At 54.7% G+C, this 18937-nt stretch overlaps 1 protein-coding gene across 1 annotated transcript in view; it reads left to right on the top strand.

The window, feature by feature from the left end:
• The window catches only part of KCNK5 (potassium two pore domain channel subfamily K member 5), a 37229-nt gene extending 21321 nt beyond the window's left edge, over positions 1-15908 (top strand). The window contains exons 2-5 of the mRNA XM_004590335.2: positions 10175-10286; positions 11063-11229; positions 11377-11545; positions 13791-15908. Of these exons, the coding sequence (XP_004590392.2) occupies positions 10175-10286; positions 11063-11229; positions 11377-11545; positions 13791-14641 (1299 nt within the window). The 3' untranslated portion in view covers positions 14642-15908. The remainder of the gene's footprint in view (positions 1-10174; positions 10287-11062; positions 11230-11376; positions 11546-13790) is intronic.
• Positions 15909-18937: the final 3029 nt, after the last annotated feature.

Consider the following 18937-nt stretch of genomic DNA (forward strand, 5'->3'; position numbering starts at 1 on the left):
CCACTGTTTGCTTTAGCCCTCAGCCTCAGTCCTCCAGGTCAGCCGGTCCTTGTAAAGCTCAGGGGAGGGGTGCCTGGCTGTGAGGGGAGAGGGTGGGGAATACAGACCCAGACCCTAGAACAATGAGTGCAGGGTCACCTGCCCTGTTTTCTTTGTCCCTCTGAAGGGAGGACAGGTTTCCCAGGCCTGTGAAAGTTGGAAACCCAGAGATCTCTGCTGGAAATTCTGTTCCATCTGGCATGGGCTCAGCCCCGTGAGTGTGAGAGCCAGTGCTGCCTCCAGGCTGCGCAGGGACTAGGAGGGCAAGCGAGGAAGCCACAAGTGGACACATGGTGGGGTGTGTGTGTGTGTGTGTGTGTGTGTGTATAGCCTGCAGAGCCATGACTGGGGCAGAGCTGGACTTGGTCCCTAACAGGGAAGGGGCATGGTTTGGGTTGGGCCAGTGGAGTCTACGCAAGACTGAATGTGATGACCCGTTGGAGTGGGACTGGCCAGTTTCACTCTCAGTCCAGACCCTGGACTCTTTCCTTTGCAGCCTCTGAAGCAGGACTCAGGCAGGAATATCTCTCCAGACTCCCCCAGGTGACCCTAAGGGGCATGCAGTCCAGATTAAGCAGCCGTGAGGCAGTCATCCCTCTGTCCACTCACTGACTTCGCTTTCTGTGGCTTCAGACACCAGTGGTTAACCATGGGCCAGAATCACTAAATGGAAAATTCTAGAAACAAACGATTTCTTACATTAAGCCATGTGCCGTTCTGAGTGGTACGATGAACTCGTCCTGCCTGGGTGTGAATCATCTCTTTGTCCTGCACATCCCGTTAGTCACCCGGTAGCTGCCTGGGTTATCAGATTGGCTGTCACGGAATAGTAGTGCTGGGGTTATATATAGAATTGCATGATTTCCGGCATCTTCTAAGGGTCATCCACTTGCAACCTATTCCTAGCAGGTAAGGAGGGACCCTTTTCAGCAACCCTTAAAGTATGCAGTGACAATGGGACTGGGGTTCCTTGTCTAATGGGTTTGCCTGGGTTTCTGGGATTCAGGGTTGTTTTAATTCAAAGTTTGGGAGAGAGGTGGAGTTTGTACACAAACCCACCTGTGAGAGTGTGGGGTGTGCTCTGGCTGGCTGCTCCCTCGCTGAGCTGAGCAACCACAGGCTACTCGCTGGGCACGTCATACCTGGGATCAAATAGAGGCCGGCCTCCTTCCTAGACAGGGAGGCTGTGGGGAAAGCAGGAAGCAAGGCAAGCTTAGGTGTGTTTGCAGATGGGGCTTCTGACCTGGCAGACCTAACCTACTGGGACTGGAGCTGAGTCCCTGGAGGAGAATGTGCTCTGGAAGGGTCGATTCAGGGGAGAGGGAGAACCCTCCTCCACTGGCCCAGAAGTCGTGATTCTGGGCAGAGGAAAATGAATTTTAGGGGAAGTATCATCCAGCAGGTGATCCCAGCAGTCAGAATCTGGCCTCACTGAACAGGGAGGGCAGGGTTCAAAGGTTGTTGAAGGATCTTGAGGTTCTGGGAAAGGCTGAGCTGAACCTAGGACTTCAAGTCTGTGTTGACATCCTAGCATAGCTGAGCCTCCAGCGATCGCTCTCTCTGCCCTTCCCTCTGCTGAAAAACCACAGTGCATGCCCCAGGCAGGTGCTGGAAACACAGGTGAGCAAGTTAGCAAAGTCCACCTGAAAACACCCAGCTATGAGCACAAGGGGGACTTGACATGATCCTGCCCGCTCCCGGGCCCAGCCAAGCCAGGCCTGTAGCTGGTGAAGGAATCTGGCTGGCCAAGACCTCGCTGACGAACTGCAGCTGCCCTGGGAGCCACACCCTGGTCACCTGGACTGGGAGGGGAGGCCAGTGAGGAAAATACCAAGAATTCTTTTCTTTTGCCCCACACACTCCCTCCTTACACAGGAAAGGGTAACCTAGCACCCCACACCTTCTCACCATGTACCTTGCCACCCGTATCAAGGCAGCCCCTGTGTATGAGAGTCCCCCCTGGAGCTTTTGAAAATGCAGACAGAGGGAAGCAGGACAGCTGTGCCTGGAGCCAGGGCATGGTGCAAGTCTGCCTTGCATGTGTACCGGATTCAGTCAATGTTGGACTGAGACTCCTGGAACTGAGCTTACAGATCCCTTGTCATTATCCCTAAACAGTACAGCATAGTGACTGTTGAACACTGCATTTATGTTGTAGCAAGTCCTCTGGAGATCTTTGTAAGTCAGCCAGACTTGCATGTTAGAGGATGTGTGGTTCATATGCGAGTACTACACTGTTCTATGGATGGGTCTTGAGCACCTGCAGAGAGAGAGAGAGATCTTCCATCTACTCTTTGTATCCCAAGTACCTTCCATGCCCAGAGCTGAACTAAGCAGCAGCCAGAACCACGAGCAGGAGCTTCTTCAGGGTCTCCCAGGTGGGTGCAGAGGCCCAATGCCTTGGACCATCCTCCTCTGTTTTCCCAGGCATATTAACAAGGAAGTGGATTGGAAGTGGACTGGAAGTGGAACAGCTGGGACTCAAAGCATACAGAATGCTGGCACTACAGGCGAATACTTAACGTACTGAGCCACTGAGGTACTTTTGACATCACCAGTCGTATGGAGCATTAGCCCATCCACTGGGTTAATAACCGTCAAGCCAAAAGGTGACCAGAGTCCCAGTACATAGGATCAGGGGCCACCCATCCTCCCTGTGTCTGTTCCTGAGTTGTAAAACCATGTAGGAGATGAGCACAAACCTTATGCTTTACAGGAAGAGTGGCTGTGCTAAGTTTGCTGCCACCTGCGGTCTGCCCTGCCCTGGAGGGATTCCTTGCTCAGGGCCAGATGGGCACACACACAGAGTCCGCTTAGGGGCCAGTGCTGCAGGTTGTCCTGGAAAGCTGGGGGCAGCTGAGGGGTGGGACTTAAGTTCTAAGAAGTCACCATCTGTCTGCTCCTGGCCCCTGCCTTCCCTGGGGCATGCCAGCTGCTGGCTTGGCGTGTCTGGACAGGAAGCTGTTTGGGGTGGGCAGAGGTCAGGAGTCTTGGACCTTCCAAAGGTTGTCCAAGAGTGGGGATATCTTGGATATGCCTGCTCCCTGATCCTGGCTTGCAGCTACCAGGTGGCCAGAGAACACCCATGGAGGCAGAGTCCTCATGGCCTTTCACCCGTATGGGAAAGCTGATAAACCAAGGAGAGATGGGAAGAGGAGGCAGGGGTGAAGAAGACAGGTTGTCAGTGTCAACCACTTCCCCAGCGTGTGCCAGTCCCAGTATCTGCTCAGGGCCAGGGGGTGTTTCTCCAGTGCAGCAGGGCCACATTTCCCAGGCTGGCGTGTTGCTATCATGGGGGCCTACCATGTCCCACATACTTTCGTGTGTTCAGAACAGGCGTCCTTGTGGTCTGATGGAGGCAAAGTCATTTACAGAGTCCTGTTCCTACAATTGAGAAAAACCTCTTTTATTCCCTGTACCCCCGCACTTGCTCCCCTCAAACCTGGCTGCTTCTGCCCTGTCCCTGCCTGCAGCCGCCCTGCTGTGAGCTGTCACCAAGAGGCAGGGCTGCTGGTCTCAGAGCTCAGTGAGAAAATGTTTCAGTCCATGTTGACTTTTCTATCCCCTTTTTCCTGCTCCCGGCACACCCAGTGCCCTCTTGGAGAGTTTCCAGAAGGGACAGGCCTCCCTTCCTGCAGGAAGGACAGTCCCGCTGGCCTGGGAGACCTCTCACAGCCTACTGCTACTGCCTGCCCCTTAGCTCCCAGCCTCCCCTCCCAACCCGCAGTCTCTTCTCTGCCTGGGTGTTGGATAATGGGAGTGTTGGTGCACATGTCCAGCTTCTCACCCTACATGTTCCCACTGCTGGGGTCTGTGCCTCCTTCCCATCTTGCTGGATAAAAGTATGCCCTTAGCTGCTGGTGAATTTAATGAAGTCCCAGTTGCAAAAGTGTGCTAGGCAATGTTGGGGGTGGAAGGGTATCAGAGGATGAGAAAGCCAAGGCCAGAGAGGCCTTGTTCAGGTTCATTGGTTCAGTGATTTAACCAGTGTTGAATAAGTTATGCCAGGCCATGTCTGGGCTCTGGGAATACAGCAGTAGGAAAGAAATGGATAAATGATCCTACCTACACTTGGGCCTGCGTTCGTGGTGTAGTAGGTTAAGCCCCTGCTTTGTTACATTGGCGTCCTGTATCAGAGTGTCAGTTCAAGTCCTGACTGCTCCACTTCTCCAGTTCCCTGTTGATGCCCTGGGAAGGCAGGGGGTGATGGTCCAAGTGCTTGGGCCCCTTTCACCCACTCATCCAGACCTGACCATTGTGGCCATTTGGGGAGTGAAACAGTGGATGGAAGATCTCCGTCTCTCCCACTCTCTCCATAACTCAGCCTTTCAAATAAATAAAATTAAATCTTTTTTAAAAACAAGAAGTAAAAAGAACAAAGAACTTGTTCTTCAGGGAAGTCTCTCCTTTCCTGCCTGTATTTCCTTTATAATTGCCTGCTATGTCACATTCCAGACCTGCCTTCTCATAGCAGGGAGCCTGCCCTGCACTGGCCCTTCACCATGGACAACCCATGTGACCTTGAGCAAGCGCCTTCGTTTTCTCATCTGTAAATTGGGTTAACAACAACACCTGTGTGGCAGATTGTAAAGATTCATGAGCCGAGTGATCTAAAGGGCTTTGATGGAGTAGGCTTGGGGTGCATCTGTTGAAAATGCCCACATCTGATACTGGAGCACTGGTCAGGTCCTAGCTACTCTACTCCCAATCCAGCTGCCTGCTAATGTACGCTGGGAAGTGAGAAGATGATGACTGAGGTAGCTGGGTCCCTGGCACCTGTGTGGGAGACCCGGATAGAGTTCTAGGCTCCTGGTTTGGCCCGACCCAGCCCCGGCTGTTGCAGGCATTAGGAGATTGAACTAGTAAGTGGAAGTTGCCTCTCCCTGTTTCTCTATGTCTTTCAAGCAGATGAAATTACACACTTAAAAAAAAAATTTACTTTTATTGAAAAGGTAGATTTACAGAGAGAAGGGAAAACAGAAAAATTTTCCATCTGCTGGTTCATTCCCAAGGTGGACGCAGTGGCTGGAACTGAGCCGATCCAAAGTCAGGAGCTTTTTCCAGGTCTTACACATGGGTGCATGGGCCATCCTCTACTACTTTCCCAGGCCACAAGTAGGGAACTGGATGGGAAATGGAGCAGCCAGGACACAAACCAGTGCCTATAAGGGATCCTGGAGGATTAACCAATTGAGCTATTGAATGGGACCTGAAAATACACTTTTTTAAAAAGTGCTTAGATTGGTGCTGGTTAGAATAAGTGCTGAAGTACCAGTGGTGATTCAGGTACAGGCATTAGCTCATTACCTATGAAGTAATGGTCGATAAGCAATGCCTGCCTGTCCACCTTTCTACATGACTGGAAGGGCTGGGTGGGAGGACTGGTACAGGCTTAGTACTCCTCAGCTACTTGTAAGAATTATTAGCCTTTTCCATCTTCTTTCAGAGTCAGTGCGACTAGGTGAACTTTTGACGGAGTGAATTCAGGATCTGTGCAGCCCAGGGTCATGTGGGTCCAGCGAAAGCTGACTTCCCCGTGGGAAGAAGTTCCAAGACTGCATCTGCATAACGGGATAAGACTTCTGTGATCTGAAGCTGTGGCCACTGCAGGAGCTCTGCGGGTGCTGGGTAGCAGGCTCAGCCCTTGCCCTGGGTCAGCTCTCCCTCAGCCCCACCTCCCCTGTGTCTGTAAGTTGGATGCCTGCCCCAGAGCCCTGGATGTAGATGCAGATCTCCAGGAAAGCAGGGGGTGTCCAGCCTGTGCAGGTGCGTGGGAGGCCCCAGACCCTGGGCTGAAGGGCTGCCTGGGAACCCAGCAGGTGTGGCCAGTGGGCGCCGGGGCAGCTGGTGATGGGAATCTCTGGGCACGGTGGCTGTCATCTCATTGGAGCGCTGGCTCAGAGTGGACAGGTTTTGGGGCACTGTTTTTTCAGCTGGTGGGAAGGACTGGAAGTATGCACCAACCTCCTTCCTGTGGCTTTGGTGAGGAAAGAGGATGGATAACAGTGGTGAGGACCCAGAGGGGCCCCGGGTTCTAATCCTGGCCTCTTAGTACTGTGACTTCGGTCTATTTCTTTTACCTCTGGAAAACCTCATTTGCCAAGTGGGGAAAAAGAAAAAAGTACCGTCTTCCCAGCAGGAATCTGTTCTCATGAAATGAACGGGAGGCTCGTAAAACGCTTAGCACAACACAGGGTGCCTGGTGATCCCTCAATAAATCACAGCCACCGTATGGGAAAGGTGACAGCAGCAGGAGACTCGGTTTTGTCCCCAGACAAGAGCTGGCTCTGGACCATGTGCAGGCTCCCTCTCCCATCACTCACAGGGCCGGGATGGAAAAAGAAAATATTGTTTTGTGTGAAGTTGGGAGCCAAGCTAAAGAATCCTACAAGTGAACAGGGGCCACCTCCTCCCGTGCAGGTTGTTTCACTAACCCTGAGGACAGACCGCCCCGTCTAACAGGGTATCCCGGCCTGGCTCCCACCGTCCCTCCATCTAACCCAGCTGTGGCCTCTGCTGGGATCAGTTCAGCTCAGCTTGCCCCATTCTGGGAGACTGATCGAGACCTCTCATTCTGAAGCAGTCCATGTGGGAACCAGGGAGACACTCAGCCAGAGCCAGACAATTGCCTGCCTCCCCCAAGTCCATCTCCAGGCTGAGATCTCCAAGCCCCACTCCTGCCCTCCTTGAGCAGCTGGGAGCTAGGTGAAAGGTGTGCTCATGCTTGCTGGAGGGCATGCTGACCAGTCCCAGCAGAATCTCCCCTTCCCCCAGTGTGGGTGGGGCTTGGGACACTAGGGGAGCTCCAGGAGTGGAGAGAGCGGTTGTTGGAGGAAGAGGTTCTCAGGGCGTCAGCACTGTTGCTGCTATGTGACCTCCAGCTACTGCCAGGGTTTATGCTGTTTCCTGCCTTGGGCAGCCAGGAGCCTTTTGGAAAGCCTCTGCCCGCCATGGAGGTGATGGAGGTCATGGGGAAAGTATGTGAGGCTGTGGCTCCTTGTCCGTCGGACGACGCAGGAGTGGAGCTGTTCCCCACATCAGCTGAGTGGGAATCCAGCTTTGCTACCCTCCCACCATGTCCCAGCCTCTGGTGTCCTGTTAGGCAGGCTCTTCCATCTCCTTAGCACTCACAAACCAACTCCCAGATCACAAGTCCCTTGGGCGAGATAGCAATATTGGTGTTATGGGAAGGTCCATCCATCTGGTGAATTGCAGTGCCTGCTGGTCCCCTTCCCACTTAGTGCCAGCTATATCCATCCTCACCTTCCACTGGAATAGGCTCATGGGCAGGGCCAGCAGGGGTCAGTCTGGCACACGGCATGCTCCTTCACACAGCATTTGCCGCAGAAGGCTCAGGCACCTGCAGCTAAAAACGGTGTTCTAGGGTACCCCTGGTGGATGGTGGTCCATATATATCCCTGGTCCTAGGGATTTTTTTTTCATGATCAGAAATTGGCTGCTGCCAAGAGCAGCCCCTTCTGAGATAGCCCGTTACGGGAAAAGTCACCCCTATCCCCTCCTGGCCCTGGGCCCGTCGGTTACCGTACGTGGGAAGTACAACGCCCAGAATGAAACAGTGAGCCTCACGTGTGGCCCAACCCTGGAGAACAATGGGCTGATTGCCTCCCAGCACGGGGTAGATACCGGTGACGCCAACCTAAGATCTTATTTGCTCTCCCCTCTGGCAGCTACCCTAGTGTTTGTTGGGTCACTAACCGGCTAAATCCCAAGGACTTTCCCCCCTGGAGCCTCTCCTGGTCTGTTCTAGTGGAAAGCATAAGCGTTGAAGATTTAGAGACTGAGCTCTGGGTAATGTGGGCCCATGTGTCAAATCCAGAGGAGTTTGCTGCACCTACACCCTGCTGTTGTTTGTGTGTTAGCTCCTTACCGTGCTGTGCTTGTTTGCAAGGTTACATCCCGGGCACATCTAGAGGGGTCCAATGTCAGGGTCATCACCATGCCATTGGCCACAACCCCAGAGAACACAGAGCCTAATGGAGTCCCCAGCCCAGGTGGATTAACAGTCAGTGCTTCTCCACCCACATGTGTCCATGTCTTGTCCCTACAAGTATCTTGAAGTCCATCTGCTAGCTGCCCTGATGCTGCAGTCTCGATGGGCTGCATTCCACTGAACTTCACGGTCCTGGGCCCTGATGGACCTGGAGCTGCCCTTCCCTGAGCAGGACGTGCCCTCAGTGACTCCGGCCACCCGGGCCCACCACTCCCTCCTCTGAATGTTCCAGACATTCTGCCCCCTCCCACCCCCATTGCGGGGCCCACCACTCCCTCCTCTGAATGTTCCAGACATTCTGCCCCCTCCCACCCCCATTGCCGCCCCACGTAGCACTTCCCCATAGCTGCGGGACAGTTGACTTCTGATTTCCTAGCCTCTGCCTTCATCCCTTTTTGTCACTGTAGAGACAGCTTGCCTTTTCACAGCTTTCCTGTTCCCCACGTGGAAGGGGAGGGCCGCCTGGCAATTCCCTTGTAGGTTACATACAGGTGCTCTTGTTTGAGGATTTCCGATTGAAGGTTGATGTTGAGATAACAAAAGAGGCAGCGAGAGGGGAGTCGAGTGGTTCAGCTTCCTCTGCCATCTGTTTAACATTAACTCACAGTGCCATGGCACTTCCTCATTCTCCTGCACCCAGCAACAACATAAGTCTTTTCAAAAGCCTTTTGGCTGGTCGCTAATATCTGCTGGTTCTGTTGGCCTCTCAGTAGTCTGGTCACCTTGGCCACAGCCTCCCTCAGTAGTTGCCCAGATGTTGCATAGGTGCCGCACAGCCGGCGCAACTTGCAGAAATGGCCCTGGGAAGCCTCAAGGAGGCAGGGCAGTGAGCCATGTGGTTTGATGGCTTGTCAGACAAGCATGTCATCATGGAAAATTCTTTAGAGAGTGTGCGGATCCACTTACATGGGCCTGCTGCCGCCTCTGTGGAGCGTACATTCCATCCCAGCAAGCCACCCGTCGCTTTCTCCCACCAAACCTCAGTGTTGCCTCAGGCCGCTTGGAAATGCGGTTTTCCTGGTTGCCTCCTGCTTCCCTGTCTCCCTTCTGTCAGTTCTCGGTTCACTCCCTGGTCCGACTCTTGGGGCCTTGGCGGAGTTCCTGGGTGGCCCATCCTGGGCTCCTTCTGAGGATCGGACTTGAACGCTAGATTTAAAGCCTCCACTTTTGGGGGTCGAATGGGGTGTAGGTTGTGGCAGCAGCCAAAGCACCCCACCGATCCCACTCGTTGATCGGTAGGATGAAAGCTGGTGGGGCTGGAGGCAGGGTCCAGTCCTAGGGAACAGGTTTGATGTTTCTCAGTGTCCCCCAGGAGACAAGGCTGCTCAGTGGATGCTCCAGCCCCGCCCACTGCCCTCCATGGCTACTGGGGGCTCCGCAAAGACTGAGTACAAAACCCAGTCACTACCTTTACATCTGTCCCTGTCCAGGTGACTTGCTGAGTCCAGGACAGTGAGAGTAAGATCCAGGGGGAGGGAAAGGCTATATACAGGGTGATGGTGGGTTGGTTAGTCTGGGGCCTGAGAAGGAGGAGGCCCAGCTGATTGGCAATACTCCAAGGACAGAGCAGGAGGGCGCTGAGCTGACCTTAGCAGAACTCCTACCTTGGGTAACAGCATGCCCACTCTGAACACACACGGGACCCCTGCCAGGAGAACACACGTGTGAAGGACTGGATGGGGTTCAGGCAGGAGTGTGCTCCAGTGTTTGTGTCACACGGGCTGCCTTGCAGAGCTGGTCCAATGGCAGCGGCTCCCCAGGCATGGGAGCGTGTCCAAACTGCTGAGTCAGATGCCTTCGGGGTGGGGGCACGGACAGGCACAGACCCCCTCCCCCCCCCAAGAGCTCCAGATGATTCTGGCACTCTCTAGTGACTTTGATAAACACCAGCTAAGAAAGCAAGAACTCTGGAACCAGGGAGCCTGGGTTCCTTTCCTTATCAGCTGCTTGACCTTGGGCAAATTGCCTTACCCTCACCTCACTGTTCCCTAGAAACGCCGCACCGATAACGTGCAACACTCACCTCCATGTTGTTGTGCAAAAGAGCTGAAGGCAAGGCTGTCACTCAAAGCATCCAGGAGTGGGGCTTGCACCCTGACCTTCTCTGTCAATCTCGGTCTTTAGGTAGTTTCTGATGCCTCGGGACAGGGTGTGGCCATCACAGGGAACCAGACTTTCAACAACTGGAACTGGCCCAATGCAATGATTTTTGCTGCCACGGTCATCACTACCATTGGTAAGTCAGCTGTTGACACCTTCCTGGTGATTTAGTAAGTCCTTCTGAGTGACTGTCCAGCTGGGGCCACCGTCTGATGGCAGAGCTGGGCACGGGATAGAACATGCCCAGTCCTGCTTACACCTGGATGATACCCTATTCATGGATTAACCAGGTTCCGCTGGTGGGTGCTTGTTTGGGCTGTCAGTCAAATAGTGCGTGCATCTGGAGTCATCCTAAAGCCATGGCTCCTCCCACCCATCCTAGGGTTGATGTCCCTGGGCTGGAAAGAAGTCTAGCCAGGAAAGTGGCTTGAGCATTTCACAGGATGGGCTGGACTGGAGTGGGGAGCCTCCAACAGGAGCATTTCAAGGGGAGAAGCCACAGGCTTCCCGGGCTTCAGCCTCCCCAGCGTCACACCTCTCTCGTTCTGTGGTCAAGCCGGTCACTCCAGCCCAGGTTCCGAGGCAGAAGAATGGGCCTCCACCTCGGGGCAGGTATGGAGGTCAGCCTTCCTTGGAAGGAAGGTCACCTTCTGCTGGGCGGACTCCTGGGGTGTCTGCGCAGAGAGCTTGCCCAGAGCAACGGAACAAACTTGCAAGCTGGGACCTGCTGCTAATGGAGGAAACTGGCATGTGCCATTGTCGCTGCTCCATGAATGGTCGTGCTCGGACCATGAGCAAGCATTCATAGATCAGTATGGGTAGAGCTTCAGGGCCTCCCAGGAGCTTGGTGCTTGTGTACGTGCTGTTTATGTGTATGAGGGCTCTGCCTTTAGCCTCTCTCTCTCTCCTCAGGTTATGGCAACGTGGCCCCTAAGACCCCTGCCGGGCGCCTCTTCTGTGTCTTCTACGGTCTGTTCGGGGTGCCCCTCTGCCTGACATGGATCAGTGCCCTGGGCAAGTTCTTCGGAGGACGTGCCAAGAGGCTGGGCCAGTTCCTCACCAGGAGAGGTGTGAGCCTGGTATGTTTGTCCCTAGCCTTGGGTTCTGGGAGAATGGGAAGGAAGGTGGGTGGGTGGGTGGGTGGGCGCTGGGGCCCTCCGCCAGCTGCTGCTGTGTTCCCGTGAGCCTCGGCTGCTGGCTGACTCTGCCTCCCGCTCGCTCCTCAGAGGAAGGCACAAATCACGTGCACGGCCATCTTCATCGTGTGGGGTGTCCTGGTCCACCTGGTGATCCCGCCCTTCGTGTTCATGGTGACCGAGGAGTGGGACTATATCGAGGGCTTCTACTATTCCTTCATCACCATCTCCACCATCGGCTTCGGCGACTTTGTGGCCGGTGAGTTCCTGCCCTGTTCCCTGCCTGCCTTCTTGCTTCCAGCTTCAGTTCAATAAGCCTTGGCTAGGGAGCCTGGCAGGCACTCGGGGGCCTGGGGCACTGCCCTAGCCCAGTGGGATTCTCAGCCCACCCTTCCGCGACTTTGGTCCTCCTTTCAGAAACCTCCTCATCTCATGACTGCACCCTGTGCTTCCCTGGTGCTGGGGGCAGGACACGCTGGGACTCAGAGCACATTGGCCCAGAACAAGGGCCCTCTGCCCCCTGGGCTTCTGCCTGCCACTGCAAGAGCCCTGAGCAAGCCAGGAGCTTTGCTCCCATCTCTGAGCAGCCTTCCTCTTTCACCAGAGACTGCTGGAGAGGTGCTCAGAAAGCCATAAGCAGCTTAAAGACAAGGAAGGCCTTCTCCCAAGCTCTGCCCCACCTCTCCTCTTCCTCCTCCTTCTCTCCTCCGTACAGAGCAGTCCACTGAAGGGCACTTGTGTGCCTGTGTTTGCACCCTGCACAATGGCTTGGTTCTCTTGTCTGGCGGTGTTGACCCAATCCTTTGTTCTTGACTGAGCCCCCTCCTAGGCCTCCGGTCCCTCCCTCACCGGCTCCTTGCCTAGAAGGCAGAGAAGGGTCACTGTCCTTCTGCCCCTACTGTTTGTGGAATGCTAGGAGGGGGCCTCCCAGGGGAGGGCAAAAGGGAGGGACCAAGACCACTCCCACCCCTGGCAGATCTGGGCCAGCCTGTCTTGGGAAATCAGTGGAGAGGCAGGGCCCTGCCTTTATGTAGCTCTTCCAGCCTAGGAGAAGTCTGTGCTGGGAAAGCCCTGCTCTCCCAGCTCCAGCAAGTCAGGAGACCTGTGCCTTGATTTTGTCATCTGTGAAATCGATACATGAACAACAGCCTCTGCCGCACAGGATGGTGGGAGATGAAAGGCAAGGGCGCTTACAAGGCTGAAGAAGACAGAACCAAAAGATTAGTTTATGTCAGTAGAGAAGTTTTGAAATCCATGTCCTGAGGGAGACTTCAAAAAGTTCAAGGGAGAAAAATGTATGTTATGAAAAGGCTGTGCACGAATTTCAAAATGCTTTACCCCAAAGTGAACTTATCTTAAAAAAATTCCATTTTCTCATGGGCTCATTGAAGTCCCCTGTAAGTGCCCAGAAGGCTGGCCACGCGTGGTGTCACCTGTGGTTTGTGATAAAATCCTGGAGCAAGACGGACAGTGGCCCACTCCAGCCCCTGTGTGTGTGTGTGTTGAGGGATACCCAGCTCCGGCCCTGAGGTGACCTCTAACCTCATGTAGGAAGTTAGCCGCCCCCTTCTTTCTAGTCCCTTCTTAGTTGTTCAGTAGAAAGACTTGAGATAGCCGTCATCGTGAAGGCAAAAAAGAATTCACACATCATCCTGGAGGGGTGGAACGGAGAGTGCTTCCCAAAGTTCATGGGGAATGGAATCAAGAGATAAGGTCGTTTTGATGCAAGAACATTGTGCAATCTTTACACAAGAAGTCTTCCAAAAGTTGGTGGGGGGCAGGCGTTTGGCTTGGCAGTGAAGAGGCTGGTTAACATTGCCATGTCCCACACCAGCTTGCTTGGGTTCAAAGACCAACCCAAGCAGTTGCTGCCAGAGCCAGTCTTGGGGGCCGGCAGTGAAGGCTCGAGGAGCCGGGCTCCCAGCGTCAGGTGGGCATTGTGTTCCCAGCTATTGCAGGCATTTGGGGAGGGGGAGGCGACAGCAGCAGATGTTTCTGCCTCTCAAAGAATGTGTAGAAATTCATGGGGAAAAAATGTGCATTATGAGAAAACGATGCATGGGTTTCAAAGTTTTGGGAACAAAAGAAACTTCTCAGTACAATTTTTTTCCCCTATGAACTTGCTGAAATACCTCCTAGTCTCCCACCAGGGTTAATGCTTCTCAATCCAGCCACAGGCCTCCGCCGCAGCAAACCCCCGAGTGGATCCCTGATCTCAGGGTTTCTCCATCCTCAGCCAAGGCATACACACAACCATTGGGTGGGAGAACAACTCACTCAAGGCCCATCCCTGAGCGGCCCCTCCTGCACCCCTCCTCACTCACTACTGCCAGATCCACAGGCTCACAGCTGGGTTGAGTACCTGAGTGATGGCCCAGGGTCCTCAGGAGTAACACAGGTGTGTAGAGTGGGGCCATCCACAGTGCCCCCTCCTGCACCTGTCCCCACAAGCATTGTCCCAGTCGGTGACCCTCGCTGACCTTCTGGGTGTCCTGTCCTCTTAGGTGTGAACCCCAGTGCCAACTACCATGCCCTCTACCGCTACTTTGTGGAGCTCTGGATCTACCTGGGGCTGGCCTGGCTGTCCCTGTTCGTCAACTGGAAGGTGAGCATGTTTGTGGAAGTCCACAAGGCCATTAAGAAGCGGCGACGGCGGCGGAAGGAATCCTTCGATAGCTCTCCGCGTTCCAGAAAGGCTCTGCAGGTAGCCGGCAGCAGCGCATCCAAGGACATCAACATCTTCAGCTTCTTGTCCAAAAAGGAGGAGACTTACAACGACCTCATCAAGCAGATTGGAAAGAAAGCCATGAAGACGAGCGGACCTGGTGACAGGGTCTCAGGCCCAGGGCCTCAAGCCGATGGGCTGCCAGCCCTGCCCGCGTCCCTGGCACCACTAGTGGTCTACTCTAAGAACCGAGTGCCCAGCTTGGAGGAGGTATCCCAGACTCTGCGTAGCAAAGGTCACGTGTCCAAGGCCCCTGGCGAGGAGGCCGGGGAGAGGCCCAAGGAGGACGGCTCCGAGGCGCTCACAAACCAGCTAGACCGCATCAGCGAGGAGGGCGAGCCATGGGACGCCAAGGACTACCACCCGCTCATCTTCCAGACCGCCAACATTGACTTTGTCCACGAGGAAGTTGGCCTTTCAGATGAGGAGACCTCCAAGTCCTCGTTAGAAGATAACCTGGCAGTGGAGGAACAGCCCCCAGAGGGTGCTGAGGCCGAGGCACCCCTGGCCATGGCCGAGTTCCCCTCGTCGGACGAGTCGACCTTCACCAGCACCGAGTCTGAGCTCTCTGTGCCTTATGAGCAGCTGCTCAATGAGTACAATAAGGCCAACGGCCCCAAAGGCACGTGAGGCGGGGCCGGCTCCCCACCCCACCCTCGATGGCTCCTTTGCCCCTCACCCTGGGGTGTCATGTGATGACTCGGACCCCCCCTGAACCCTGGTGGGGGGTGGGGGCAGATCTGGGACTGTGAGTGGGGGGCCAGAGGCCTTTCTTACTTTCCAGCTCCTCCAGTTCAATGCTGCTGGCCAGGCATGGTGCATGCCCACCCAGGGCAGGTGCCCCGACAGTGAGGAGGTAGCTATACCATGCGATGGTTGGGATCGACCCGAGGAGGCCCGTATCTCTTTGTGTGGTTGAGTGTCACATGGTTTTGAGTTCACCGGTTTTAGGGAGAGATAACCTATGTGTATCTGGCGCCAGGCTAGACATTTCATAGAGCCAGGGAGGGCGCAGGCGATTGTACGAGTGGGGAGGCACAGTTCTGCCCTGGGTTCTGTCCCACCCCAGCAGCCAACTGTCTGCACCAATGGCTGCTGGGGTGAGGGAGGAGTGAGAAGATGTTGAGCACGGGCTAAGATGGTCCTGCCTCAGAGGGGCTGAGCCGAGTCTAAGTGCAGGGGTGGAGGGCCAGGGCTGGTCCTGCTTACTGAGTTACTCAGATCCTGTTTCCTGTTCTCACCTCCCTCTGGCCTAGCAATGTAATGACTGTCTGCCTCTGCCCTAGGAGTGGTGGGAGGAAGGGATAGCAGAGGGCCTGGGCAGCGCCAGAAGGTCAGAGTCCTGAGGCTGGCAGGTGGGGAGGGGTCTCTAATGAGGCTTGGCTGTAGTTACTTCTACCCCCTCCCCAGCCCTTCAGGAAAACGCACAGTATGCCCTGGCCTGAGAACATGCAGCAACCTCCGCCCCAACTTCCTGGGGGACCTCACAGCACCCCTCGTCCTCGTCCCACCTGCCCTGCCAGCCAGGCAAGGCAAAGCCAAATCGCTTTTGGCTCACACGTGGGGAAATGGCCCAATATGTGAATCAAACTCCTCTCCAGCTGCTCGTTGTCCCCCACGTGTGTCTGTGTGGCACCACAGGAATGGAATTGGCAAGGAGCAGTTGATAATGTGAAGCTGCGTTGGACCCTGTGTCTGCTGACGGGTGGGCAGAGCTCCCCGAGGCTGGTTCCCCGGGGCCCAGCCCACTTACCTGAGTGAGCACTGCTGGTTTCCTGTCCTTGACATCTATCGTTGGTCTCAGAGCCAGGGGTTAGAGAGTAGCATCCTGTGTGCACACCCTCCCTGCCCCCAACACATACACACTGAATTGGGCCCTTCTTGGTGACCTCAGTCAAGGCTGGGAAGGGGCACCTGTTGGCAGGTCAGCACAGGCAGGGAAGGGCAGCCCAGTGACTGGATGCCAGGTCAGGGCACATGTGGCCAGAACAGCACCTCTCCCTGATGTAAGACGGTGCTGGCACCATCTGTTTGTGCCGGGTGGCAGGGTGGATGGGTCTTTCTGTGAATCGGTTCCCACAAGCACGTTTGCTGCTGGCTGTCCTTGCAGCACACACTGTGTGCGGATGGCGATGTGTCGAGTATAATTTATTTTAACATTTTTACAATAAAACGTGATACGGACAGACCCGTTTGTGTGTGTATGTGTACGTGCTGGGGGTTGGGGTAATGAACTGGTTTGTTAACATGGGGTAGGGGGACCTTGGGAAAAGGTCCAGAGGGCAGGGAGAGCTCAGATCGGGCTGGTGATGGAAGAAAGGGGTGAAGGGAGGAGAGGGGGAAGCCAAGGTCAGCCAGAGAGGGCAGAGGCTATGATGGAGACTGACCAGTGTGTGGCCGTTCAGCATTCAGTGATGTGGGCATGAGCTCAGCTGGCACCATGGCAGCTTGGTGGTCTGCTACAACCCTGCTCTACAGATGTGGAAACTGAGGCGCAAGGCAGTTGTCAGGATGGTGAGTGGATTCCAGCTGAGGGAGCACAGCTCTTGGTTTGCCTCAGCCACCACAGTGCAGTGAAAGCCAGAGAGCCGTGGCAAGTCTGGGGTCCTGCCAGGGCCCCGTCTCAGGGGCAGACCCCAAGCTGGGCTGGAGGCTTGGAGAGCTTGGGTGCAAGTCCCGTGGGCTCAGACTGAGCTGGGAGGGAGGCTTCCTGAGAGGGTCCCAGGTGCCACCTTCCGCACCACAGGGGACAGAGTGAAGTCCTGGGAGCTCGGGAGCTCAGTGCACTGTCAGGAATAAAGTCCATTTCACTTTTTTTTTTTTCATTTTTGAAGATTTTATTTTTACTGGAAAGTCAGATATACAGAAAGAAGTATATTCCATCCACTGTTTCACTCCCCAAGTGGCCGCAATGACTGGAGCTGAGCCAATCTGAAGCCAGGAGCCTCTTCTGGGTCTCCCACACAGGTGCAGGGTCCCAAGGCTTTGGGTCATCCTCTACTGCTTCCCAGGCCACAGGCAGGGAGTTGGATGGGAAGCAGAGCAGTTATACAAACCAGTGCCCATATGGGATCCTGGCACATGCAAGGTGAGGATTTTAACCACTAGGCTACCACACCAGTCCCCATCTTTGTTTTTAAAGATTGATTTGGTTCACTTGAAAAGCAGGTTTACAGAGAGGGAGGCAGATCTTCCATCTATTGGTTCACTCCACAAATGACTCCACAATGGCTAGGGCTATGCCAGGCCGACGCCAGGAGCTTCCACTGGCTCTCCCACGTGCGTATGGGGACCCAAGCACTTGGGCCATCCTCTGCTGTTTTTCCAGGCACATTTGAAAAACCTGGATGGGAAGCAGAAATGCAGCAGCCAGGACTTGAACGAGTCCTGTGTGTCCTCAGGCCAGCTGTAACTGCTTCCTACCCTGCCCTGTCCCACCCCTTCCGCTTGGCTCTCTGTCAGTTACAGGTGTCAGACTCCCTGGTTGGGCTTCAGCCGTTTTCACGGTAGCAGTTGTTGGAGCACTACCTTCACTGAGGCTGGCGGTCCTCGGGGCCCACAGTGGGGCAGGGACATGGCTGCCCAGACAGGAACTTAGTGATAAACTGCACCACATGGCAGGCTGCAAGTGGGTGGAGGTGGGGCAGCAGACAGGGAAGGGCCCAGGAGACCCCCAGGTGGCAAGAGTTCATGGGCAGAGGAGGGGTGCTGTGCAGGGATGTGGTGAGAGCATCCCAGGGCAGGGGCTGGGAGGCAGGTGGGCTAGCCTCCAGGGAGTGGAAGGGCAGGAAGTGCCCCCGCTAAAGCCACCGTCACAGGTCAGACTTGGGCGAGGGAGACGCTGTCCCTGGGCTCCTCACAGCCTCTGGCCACGCTGTGCCCCCAGCACGAAGCCGGCACCCTGTTCAGTCCCAGCTGCTCCGGGGCTTGGCGTGGATCTGTTCAGCTCAGAGCAGAGAGAGCTGGAGGTAGCCTTGTAAGCTGACCCCAGCCTCTGCAGTCGCAGGCCTCCCAAACTCGCCGGCTGTGGGTCAGGCTGTGCATTTGCCATGGTCCTTCAGAAAAAGTTCATCGAACCTGGGAGAAAAGAGTAGATTTATTTTGATGCAAAAAAGTTGAAATTCATGCAGCCGAAGGGTCTTCTAAAACTAAATAGGAAATGCGCATAAAGAGTAATGGGATTTTGAAAGCTCTTTGCACCCAAACAGCCTTTGTTCCTTTTTTTTAAAAACATTTATTTTTATTGAAAATGCAGACGCATAGAGAGAAGCAGGGAGAAAGGAAGGTTTTCTGTGTGATGGTTCACTCCCCAAGTGGCCACAATGGCCAGAGCTGAGCCAATCCAAAGTCAGAAGCCAGGAAACTTGGGTCTCCCACACAGGTGCAGGGTCCCAAGGCTTTGGGCCGTCCTTGACTGCTTTCCCAGGCCACAAGCAGGGAGCTGGATAGGAAGTGGAGCTGCCGGGATTAGAACCGGCGCCCACATAGGATCCCAGTGTGTGCAAGGCAAGGACTTTAGCCACTAGGCTACTGCGCCAGACCCTCCCAAGACTCATAATGTTTATATTAACGTACATTAATCTTCACAATAGCATTATTTCCTTGGAAGATTTACTTATTTGAAAGGTAGAGACAATCTTCCATCAATTTGTTCACTCCTGAAATGGCCACCCCTTGGCCAGGCCAAAGCAGAGCCCCAAGAACTTGGCCCATGATCTGATGCCTTCCCATGTTCATTTGTAGGGAGCTGAATCATGAGTCTAAAAGCAGGAACTCCACTGGCACATTGGCAGGCAAGCAGCTTAACCCACACAACAGCAACATTTTATTGTTTGATTTTGTTTTTATTGGAAAGTCAGATATACAGAGAGGAAGATCTGTCCGTTGACAGATCTGTGTCGATCCAAAGCCAGGAGCCCAGGTACA

Source organism: Ochotona princeps, chromosome 1, assembly GCF_030435755.1.
Source record: "Ochotona princeps isolate mOchPri1 chromosome 1, mOchPri1.hap1, whole genome shotgun sequence".
NCBI classification, from domain to species: domain Eukaryota; kingdom Metazoa; phylum Chordata; class Mammalia; order Lagomorpha; family Ochotonidae; genus Ochotona; species Ochotona princeps.